Source organism: Podarcis pityusensis (genome assembly GCF_964106645.2).
Source record: "Podarcis pityusensis genome assembly, chromosome: 10".
In the NCBI taxonomy this organism is placed as follows: domain Eukaryota; kingdom Metazoa; phylum Chordata; class Lepidosauria; order Squamata; family Lacertidae; genus Podarcis; species Podarcis pityusensis.
The window spans coordinates 32,848,909-32,860,304 of NC_138035.1; the positions used below are offsets into that span (position 1 = coordinate 32,848,909).

The 11,396-nt window shown below is 41.4% G+C and overlaps 1 protein-coding gene across 1 annotated transcript; it reads left to right on the forward strand.

The window, feature by feature from the left end:
- Positions 1–216: 216 nt before the first annotated feature.
- On the forward strand, positions 217–6,239 carry SMIM45 (small integral membrane protein 45; the record flags this gene model as incomplete). Its single annotated transcript, XM_080971115.1, has 1 exon — positions 217–6,239. The coding sequence occupies one exon, from the start codon at positions 217–219 to the stop codon at positions 421–423; it is 207 nt and encodes a 68-aa protein (XP_080827241.1). The 3' UTR covers positions 424–6,239.
- Positions 6,240–11,396: the final 5,157 nt, after the last annotated feature.

The following is an 11,396-nucleotide window of genomic DNA, read 5'->3' on the forward strand; positions in this document are numbered from 1 at the left end:
AATGCAAACAGGAACTGAACAAGGAGGGCAAACCTTCTCATGTATTGTGGATTTTTGAGGAAATATTTACTGAGACCTGTGGGTTCATAGGAAATACGCTGGCACTCATGGCTACTGCGCTAGTGTCTATATAAATATATATATGTTTGACAGTGATTTTGATACTCATCAACCAATACCAACTGCATATGTTTACCTTTTCTTTTTCTAGCAATCATGCCTCATTTCTTGGATTGGTTTGTGCCAATGTATCTGATGATCTCCATTCTTATCTTGGTGGGCTTTGGAGCTTGCATATACTACTTTGAGCCAGGACTTCAGGAAGCGCACAAGTGGCGGACACAAAGGCCAATCATGGAACGAGACCTTCGGAAAACACTGATGATACGAGACAACCTTGCATTTGGGGTGCCTGAAGTCTAGTATTCTTCTTGCATAGATGTGTTGGAAGTATCTAGAAGAAAGCCATCCCCACCTGAAGTTACAAATTACTGTGCACACTCTGGTTTGCTTAGCACTTCTGCAAGTGATGTGGTCAAACCACTCCTTGCTTGGGTCTCTGATAATGAAGTGTTCCTTTTTGCTATTTAGACAAGGCCTGTAGACTCATATCAACTTAGACCCTCTGGTTTTTGAATTTGTTCATCACTCCATCACTTGATATTTTTTATCCTCCATATATAAAGAGCTCTTTTTACCTTGCTAGGAGTGGTCACACCTGTACGTGAGCTTTAGACCTCTTAAGTATAAGAAAGCAATATTTCTGCATGACCTGTGTATTTTGGTCGAGTGCCTCCTGGACAAGTGCCCATCTCACAAACCTCACAACAGACACCATTTCATTACTTTATTTAGAGTCTCTTGGGTGAGGCAAAACCCCCAAATTGATTGCTCAGACTGAATTCTATTCTCATTCCCAACACTGAGCTCAGATATGCAGTAGGACACATTACTAGCCAAGTTGTATATATTTTGATTTCAGATCATTTCACTGCACACAAGCGCCTGTCTGGCTCTGAAGTCACTCACTCAAATTTCACTTTTAAAAGTCTGTGCAGATTAATTACCGTTAAAGAATTGCTTTTATTTCTCCATGATTGGGGAATTTGTTTCTAGATGTTGGATTGCCTGCACTTCTCTATACTTAGAGGATCCAGACTGCTGTCATGCGAAAAGCTTGTATTTCACAATCCTCTGCTGCTGCAATCTTTTAAAGTGGTCTGATCAGGAGTCCCCTGTTTAGCACTGTTCTTTCTAGATTGTCAGCCAGACTGAAAACTGTGAAACACCATCACACAACCTACCTTTCTGCATCCACACCAAAAGCCATGGAGCCAGAGGCAGTCACACTGCAGTTCTAATTTCTATACGTTGCTTCTGGAGCTCCGTTGTGTGGGGTTATGCAGTAGATATGCTCTCTATCCACACAGTGTTTGCACTTTGATCCACATTTCCTTTAGGGATATGTTACCAAAGTGCTGTATAAAAACATTAATGCATGTGAAAATGGGCAGGAACCTCTGCTAATCCAACAGTGTGCAGATTTCATACTGATAATATTGGCAGAATATAGGACCTATGACATGATGGGTATTCTCATAGCTGGTTTTACTGTACCTATATTATCTCTCACCTTTGTTTCAGGGCATCAGTTCTGACTGTAGAGTATGTTTCATTCCCTTGTTGGCAGAGTATGTCATGCTGTGTTAACACATCTGTTCCACTGTGAAGTACTAGTCTTGTGGACATCAGTTTCACCAGTATACATTTCATGTTAGGGACAGGTGCCTTTGCTTCTCTACCGTACTCATGTGTGTACATTCCATGTTAAGGTAGCACATACTGTTAATATCTACTTCATCCCCCAGTTACAGAGACATGTCTATACGTTGGATGCCTCATTGGAATGCATTCACTCCCACACCATAGTTTCGTAGAACATAGTTCTTCTCTACATTCCATACTTTCCTCGCCTGTCAAGTGCTGCCTTCTCATACACTTGGATACATTCTGTTGTTTCCGTGATCTCATTCAGTGCCATAGTCCCTGACAACTGCACAGTACAGCAGGAACTTGGAATCTTGCTGGAAAGATGCTCACTCCTTCATTGGATTTCCTCCCCAGTCTGCTCACAATGAAACCACACAGCCAGCCGGAGATCGCTATCACTTGAAAATGTGTGGCATGCTTTGTCAGCAGCTGCTGAATTTGAGCATAGCCCATTGCATAAGGTGGTATGTGATTTATTGTGTGTGGCTGCCTGAGGACACTTCTAGTGTGAGGGTAGTTTCTAGCACAAGGTGGGGGTAAGTGTTTTGGTACAGCTGTGTGGAGCTATCTCAAAGCAGGTGTAAAAATCACACTAGGTCTCATTATATGCATCACAAATGTCCACAGAACTTGTGTTGCTTCAAATATACAGAACAGGGTGAGATTCCTGCATTGCAAGGGGTTGGACTAGAGGACCCTTGGGGTCCCTTCCAACTCTATGATTCTGTGAAGATGAGACACCATTTCCCAGGTGCCCAAAACAGCAGAGCAGCTTTCTGGTGTGGGGTCATGTGTGTTTAGAGCATGGATCTTGGCTAAGTATATGCTATTTTAAGCATTCTAATGTATTGAATTGGCTGCCCCTCTCCAGGGACCATTGCACACAGCAACAAGCTGCATCTGGGCCAGTCTTTCCATTAGGCAGAGTGAGTTGGTTGCCTGAGAAAGCAACTTTTGGATGCGCCCTACCAGGGTGGCAAATTGCTTGTTTGTATTGTGTCTGTATGTGTTGAGTTTGTAAGGCACCCAAATGTCTTGGTCAGCTGTGAGCAGCATGCTCCAGTGTGCAAAGATCAGATGGCACAGACAGAGCTAACCATCCATTTAGCAAGTGGTGATGCGCATTATCCTGATCCAACACGTAACATGCATATGTGCAAGGGCTGCAGAATATTTTTCACCCTGCACAGTCAACCCCTCCTTGGAGTCCTCCGTGGACCAATACAGAAAGGGACCTGCACACACAAACCTACTTCTGTGTGCACAGATTGCCTTTGCTGGATTGGAGCAATTATATTTTTGTTTGAGGGCATGAGACTAGGTAAAGGCAGCACCATAACATTCCCAAGTTGTTCTGCTCTAAATGGGCACTTTCCTGTATCCATGACCCATTTGTTACTATATCTACTATAGCCATAGTCTCTGAGTTTCACTTGGAGACCTGTTTTCTGAGCCTTGATTTCATTTGTGAAGACTAGGCTACCAATGCAAATGAATGGACCCCAGGCTGAGCAATGGGGGTAGCAATAAGTATCCTATCTGGGGCCAGGAGTTTTAAAGACTTTGTGGACAGGCTGCATTATCCATTGACGGCTAATACATGGGGGGTGGGGGGTTCTGTGGGACTCATCATGACACACTTTTTTGAACTTAGCCACATAATCTTTGTCCTTCCCAAGTTTCTTTTCTCAGGGTTGCCTCACATGATAAAGAGAAAACGAGATGATTCTTCCGTGAATCAGCCACATGACGCTGCCTGCTGCAAATATGCTTTTCATATTATGTCAGGTATCTCTCAGTGTAAGATAATCTCCGTTAGGAAGTGACTCAGTGACCACACAAGCTTTTTGTACGTATATTGATTTCAGTTGAACTGCAGAATGCGAGTGCAAATAGTCGTTGAGTAATACCCTTGATATTGAGAAGTGCTGAAAGGAAACAATTTTTTCTCTTTTCTGTTCAAAATTAAAATTATTGGGCACATGAACCTGGGTATATAATTTATATCCTTGCCCTCTAGAAGTGGTTGGGAGTGAGACCAGCTACCCAGGTTCATGTGTCCAGTAATTTTAATTTTGAACAGAAAAGATAAAAATTAACTCTAGCCACGGAGACTGAACAATCATCTTATGGTGTACCCAGCCCAAACTGATTCACATTGAGTGCTGTTGAGTGAGAGCTCAGTGGAAGTTTCTCACACTTTTCTATTCCTATCCTTGAGGACAATTGAAGAACTGCATTTGCTACCAGCATGAAATCCACAGTATGTTTTCTGTTTCATGAACATAAAACATTTCCGGAAAACCAGCTATATAAACAAAAACAAGTCTCTGAGTTTTGTGCCAAAATCTGGGAGTTAGGATAAATGGTTAGAATTATCCCACCTAACTTAGACGGAAGGGGCATCAGCCTAAATTTGTGCTTGACTTTGATTAAATAGTAACCACATAAATTGTGTTCTTCAGTGACAACCAATAATTATTTTAAAAAGGGGGAAATCAGAATTAGAAGAACCAATGGCCTGTCTACATTCTGTGTGAAGCCCTGGCCTCTTCTCTTGCTTTGTACTGTTTTGTGTGCCAAGTCTTCAATGGTCTTATCTATCCAATTCTGTATCTTACTCCATAGGGCTAACTACCTGCAAATGAACAAGAAGTAAAAATATTTTTGTTTGTAATGTCTCTTTTGATTATGGAGCAATCTCATAAGAGAACTGTGGTGTTTTGGGGATTTGTTGAGAGTTTGTCACTTTTTGTGCTGTTCCTAAACCTACCAGTTTGCCTGTGAAATCTTCAGAATGTAATTGTTATGATAATCTCATGTGTGAATGTTCTGTTTCAGTGGTGGATTTTTATGCCCATGTGATCTTTTCTTGGATCATGTGCTTTACATGATTGGGCTTTTGTGAGACAGTATGTATTTTCCATTATTGGAACCAACATTTCAGCAGGGTTTGAATCTGATTAATTAGAATTAAATATCAAATTTCAATCTGCTCAGAATTTAGAAATGTTAAACTGTTATTTCTATTTGTAATTCTTTGAGGTGAGAAAGCTAAACTAAAGAAAGTTAAAAAGTTACTCAGTGCTCTGGAACATTCAGTTTACCTAGTTTTGAAGTTCAAAGTTGTGAAAGTCAAAGACTAATCCTAAACAGACTCATTAAGAAGTCTCATTAAAAACAGTAGGAACTAATTTTCTGAGCAAACATGCATAGAATTTCTTTGACATTTGGAGCAATTTCAAATGTGTTATGAATTTAACTTAACTGGACATTTGTTTATTTTTATATTTCAGATTTGTTCTGGTTCTTACTATTGTATTAACTTGTAACATTTGGAAATAGAACAGCTTAATGGTTCAGAAATCAAAACACACATGAAAATTGCGTTTGAAAAACAACATGGAGTTTGGAAACTTGAGTCATAAATTGTTGTGCCTTGGATTATCATGGCTATTTTGGACATCTCTCCTAATCCAGAGCCACCAATTAGTGCGCAGAAGGTGGTTTCCTCTCTGTGGAAGTAGGTAAACCTGCAAGTTGCGCATGGAACCTGGAAAGCTATGGGGAGCACCCAGCTGTCATGTCACCTGCCACAACTAGATGGATACTGAGAGAGACTTCTTAGGAGCTCCTCACAATAAAGACTTGTTTGGGGGAATGTATGAGGAGTGTTCAGTCTGAATCTGGGATTCCTTTTGCACAGCAACTGTCCCCCCTGAGAACTAATAGAAGCTAGAAGAGGCATGTAACTCTCCAGACATGATTGCTCTGTGAAGATCAATGAAGCTACATGTCTATGCCCATTCATTCTCTGCATTGGGGCTGTTAGGTTTTGTTGTCAGCATATGTGGGTAAATTTATTGTGTATATTGTAAAGCACAAAGCAGACGCTCCAGCAGGTTTAGGAAATTTAAAACTGCAGTAATGCCTCTGAGGTATATACTGAAGTTAATAAGAGGTCCTACTACACTGACCCTGATACAGAGAACTGCAAGCGAATTAGAAGGCTGCAGAGCCAACTATGTTGCTTGCAATGCTTATATGGTGACTGGAGTTCCTCACTGTGCAATTTTTTTTCACAGCTCCAGTTCTGCTCCCTGATGAATCAGGAGCAGGGAAAAGGAGGAATGACCAGACTGAAGTTAAGGGAAAATACTTAATATGGGCAGGGGATGACTAAGCTGTGACCTTGTTTTCCACTACAAATACCTATTTCTCCCGAACCGCAAAATTTTCTTCCATTGACAGATAGTTCCATCCTGCGAATTTAACTCATTTGCCTCAGAGCTAAGGGAAAACAAAAAGTAACCTCATCCCTGTCTGATGTTGTGCAAAGTATGTTCTCAGCTTGATTTTTGCACTGTTTGGTCATAGATGCTCCTGATGAAATGCGATTTCATGTTAATTGTTATATAGTGCTGTATTATGAAAAAAAATTGAAATTCTAATAAACTATGTGGAGTCAATCAAGAGCATGGTGCTTTGTTGACATTGATGCGTGTATGTTAATGTTTTTAACAAGCAGTCTACACAACTGCAGTGAGGCTTAGGTTCTTGTTTTGTTTTGTTTTGTTTTGTTTTGTTTGATACACAGAACAAGTGATACAAATTGGCTCAAACCAGTTTGCTACTAGCACAATTGTGTCATCAGTTGCTTACCACAAGCCGCACCTTCTGGAGCACATAGCAGCCAGGGTGATATTCTTCAAGAAACTGCCACAGGCCCAGGTCTGATCAGGAGTAAATCCCACATTGGATCCTGTGACGGCTTTGTTTTTCTTTCTTCAAAATACAAGTGGTTATTGTAACATGGTTTGGCCCTGTGCAGATTTTTCTCTCACAACTGGCCTATTGTTTTGCAAGTGATTAGTTCACCAGTGTGTGCAGCTTTTTGAAGAAATGGAAGTGCTATATAAAACAAAATGGTGACATGACCATATCTGTACACATTAATACATTTTTAGATTACTTGAAAGGACAATGGGTTGCTTATTTCTGATTGACTGTAATTCTCATCTTCAGTATCCTTCAAACCCACTTGTGACATGAAAATACACATTTCCAGATATATTTTTAAATGACCAGAAGGAAATGAAATTACTAATATCTTGTCTCAGTTCCCAAATGGTGAATTCTGGATACTCTGTGCTTGTTCTGCTCAGGGCCGCCCCAAGGCTCATTTTGCTGACTGAGGCAAAGGACAAGATGGCATTCCAATAATAATAATAATAATAATAATAATAATAATATTTATACCCGCCCTTCTGGCTGGGCTTCCCCAGCCACTCTGGGTGGCTTCCAACAAAATATTAAAATACCGTAATAGATCAAACATTAAAAGCTTCCCTAAACAGGGCTGCCTTCAGATGTCTTCTAAAAGCCCGGTAGTTATTGTTCTCTTTGACATCTGGTGGGAGGGCGTTCCATAGGGAGGATGCCACTACCGAGAAGGTCCTCTGTCTGGTTCCCTGTAACTTGCCATGTACGAAAGCTGATCAGTTTGGCAACTGAATCTTCCAGTACTGGTGGTGATGGGTCTTTCACTGCACTTGAAGGCAGTAGGGCAACTTAGGGCAAACCATGCAGCACACACAACTATATTCTTCCAACAACTGACTGCTGCTTTTTGCCACCCCCCCCCCAAGCAGTTGTTGCCTGAAGCAGCTGCTTCACTTGGATAGCTATGCTATTGCTACTAAAGTAGAATGGAGCACAGATCTTAAGATGTCTTAGTTTCTTAAAAGTGATTTTTAGGCATTTTACATGAAAGTGTTAGAAAAAAGCTCTTGGGGAGACGGCGACCCACCAGGAACTCTAAGCATCTCCTGGTAGGCACGTCTCAGGAATGGCATGCCCCTTCAACTCCAGAGTGCCCTTCTGCAACACTTTTCTTATGAAAAGTGCACACAAGTCTTCTAGCATCATACAGCAAGAAGAAAGAAACATCTGTAAATCTAAACTACATTTTATTTACATTCTATACAGACAATCCATAATCACGTCTGTGTTCTCCAAGCTGTGGCAGAACAACTGTTGCGTACTACAAAAGTGAAATTACAGTACAAAAACACACTCAGACAGAAGAGATAAGACAGTCTTCTGTTCCCACACTCTTCTCAGACATCTCATGTGATGTATACTAATCACACTAGCAGTATCGATTGCATAAAATCCCAACAGAAAGAGCCACCTAGCAATATGTTCATGTACCTATCCCAGCATTTCCATGCACATATTAAGGATTTTCAGACTTTCTTTTCTGATTATAAGCTCTTTGCTCTATGACGGAGGTTGCTCTATGGGACCCCATGACTTTTGAAGTGAGATGTTGCAGTGGGAATTGGACTTCAGAGGTCACACTACACCCCTGGAAGGTTGGACTGGCAGGCATTTGAGTCTATTCCCTATTGTATACTGAAAATCTGAACACTATGGAAGCAAGTTGTGACCACAAAAACAGATAATCATAACACTTGCAAAAATGTGTTTTCCATTGTACAAAATATGCATTTTTCAAATTAACATCTAAAAAAAAAAAATTGGCAGAGCATGGTCCCAAGAAGAGGTGTTTTGTGAACATACCAAAACCTCCTTCCTTACTTTACTTGTTTACGTTAACCAATATTCCACTGTCAAATTTGGGAAGGTATGCAATCTGTTCAGTGTTATTGTTCAAAAACCTTTTGAACATCACTCCTGATGCTTCTACCAAGTCTGAAAGAAATTTTGGGCTGCATGGTGCAACCAAAATAAATGAATTCCAGTCTTGCCATCTCATTACAGTACTGCAGTTGGCATCTTGATAGCCTGGTAGACCTTTAAATAGCACGGCTGTGGAAATATCACCTATAATTAAGAAAAGTATGCATCATTGGTTTACACCATTTATGTAGACTTGTCTGGGGATGACAGGGTTAGCGTGGCAAGAATGCGGGAGGGTCAAAGGTCTGGTATGGAAATAATGTTAGGATTCCAGGCCCTTCAAGCTTTCCACAAAAAGCTTATTGTTCTACCTCCTCCAACTTTTATGCTTCATAAACAAACACTAGATGGAGATGGCAATGGGCATGGTGATGACTGGGTAGATATGTTCTTTACATGTATGGCTTTAAGTAGGTCACAGGTAATGATTCAAGAAACTCAAAAGATGCAAAATAGTGAAAATTAAACCACTATGAGGTGGAACGTGAAGTGAGAAACCAAGCCAAAGAGGTCCAGAAAGGTGCTGTAGAACTATGTTTAGGAAGACTTTTACATGCATTTATAAGGTTGCTGCACTGCATCACTATGATCAGAGGCAGTAGCAACAGGAAGTATTGAAGAGGAACTTCCTCTTGAGGGGATTTACTGCTCCTGTTGCTCTTCTAGTGCAGTTGTAACCCTGCCTCCTTTGGTGGCCTTGCCCTTCCTTCTAGACCAGAAGTAACTGACCAGGGATCAATGACTGAACAACTATGTCTACATATAGACACCAGCATAAGAGCATCCATGTTCTGTTAACCCACTGGCCTATCAAGATTGTTTGGGGCTGTTAAAATAAAAATGGGAATATGAACATGAGAGAAAAATGAGAATATGAGAGAAATCAACTTTGACAGGTTTATCCAGCCCTACATCTCATAGATCTGGGTGATTTTTTTTACAGTTCCAAACTTCTGCAGGGTTGTGGGGTTTTTTGTGGGGGGGGGGAGGGAGGAAGGATGCCTTTTAAGAATAAATCCAGTTTATATTTCCACAGGTGAGAGATCCAGGTAAAACTGATTCTATTGTATGTTCAATTTGCCATATTTCAACATAAAGCTCCTTCGTATAGTCAATAGGAAGCATATTTTGGGTGATAATCTCTTGTCAACACAGCTTATCAGCTCTGTCCGGGGTACTGAAAAACCTGCCTCTGACTGCCCTTGTTTTGCCTGTTAGCTGCCTGTCCTTTCTCTCTGCCCCAGAACATTTGTCTGGACCTACTATACATCCTCTTGACCTGTTAATGGACTCATCATTGCCAGAACTGGATATCTTCCTCAGCAAACCTGCCATGCTGCAATCCATTGGAATTCTTACAGGCTCGCACAGAAACAAAGGTTAACTTTCAAAGAGCAACACTGGTGCATTTAAAGTGTTGTTTGTGCTTTCTGATGAACTGTGAGCTGCTGCAACACACCGCTTGGCTAATCATATCCCACTTTCTCCCCTCCAGTGGAGATACTCTTAGCTGCTAAATGGATATAAAAATAAAAAACATGACAAAAATAATAAAGAACAATAATCCGATAATTAAAAGCAATTAGGTAAGGGGTTGCCAATCTTTTGGGACCTATGGGCTCCTCTACAAGCTGGAGAAACTGCATGGCCACCCAGCATACAGCACTACCTATTCTTTCTATTAGATGTCCTGTAGGGGGCTTATTTCAAGCCCACTTTCAATAGGGGGGAGGGGTGGACTGTGGGCACCACAGAACACATCTGTGGACACGTGTATCTGCACGTACCAGAATCAGGACTTCTGAATTAGATCAAGAACAAACACATCTCAAGACTGAAAATAACATTCAGGCACTAGTGGTGACCTGGGACCAGATCCATCCCCTCAGGGTTGTTGTGAGGATAAAAGAGAAAGTGGAGAGAAACATACATGCCACTTTGAGATCTTTGGAAGAAAGGTAAGAATGTAATTTTAAAAAATGACTACAGAATTATTGTAATGGTAAGCTTGAATGGAAAGATTCCAAAGGAGAGAAGGCCAAAGTCCTTTGCCGTTTGGTAGAGTTGTCTGAGAGGCCTGCGGTCCCACCTCTCTCCTCTTCCCTTAGCCTAATGGAATGGCTCCTGTAGATGATGATGATTTTATTATTTATGTCCCACCCATCTGACTGGGTTTCCCCAGCCACTCTGGGCAGCTTCCAACAAATATAAAAATATAATAAAACATCAACCATTAAAAAACTTCCCTATAAAGGGTTGCCTTCAGGTGTTTCCTAAAGGCTGTATAGTTATTTATCTCCTTGACATCTGATAGGAGGGTGTTCCACAGGGTGGGCACCACTACCAAGAAGGCCCTCTGCCTGGTTCCCTTTAATTCACTTCTCGCAGTGAGGGAACCACCAGAAGGTCTTTGGAGCTAGATCTCAGTTAAGAGCCTGATGGAGTTAGTCTTTAGCAGATGGCAACAACAGACACCCAAAACCTGGAAAATGCTGAACAAGACATCTGAATATGGGAGTGGACTCATGCTAAGCCAACTGTGACCTTGTCTCCCTTTCCTTTAAGCCTTAGTTGCTGCTGGATTGCAAAGCCTGCAGGGCAAACTTGGGAGAGATTCATTCTCTTGCCTTGTCCAACCAAGTCTCCATAATGCATGCCAGATCAGCTTGCTCTATATTGTCATTTCTGAAGTGTTACAGAAGATGGATGTTGCATGATGTTTGTAGTTGTTGACATGGTCATGTGCACTGAGACCTTTAGAGTCCACTCGCCCCTGCTTTTTATTTCCTAGTCAGGGCAGTCGATGAGTGCTCTCATTCAATGCTCCTGCCCACTCCTTCTGGCTTCTGTGTCCAGCTCCAAGTTCTCCCGGACTCTCTCTCCCACTTACTCTCTTGCAGAGGATGGGAAAACACCCAACG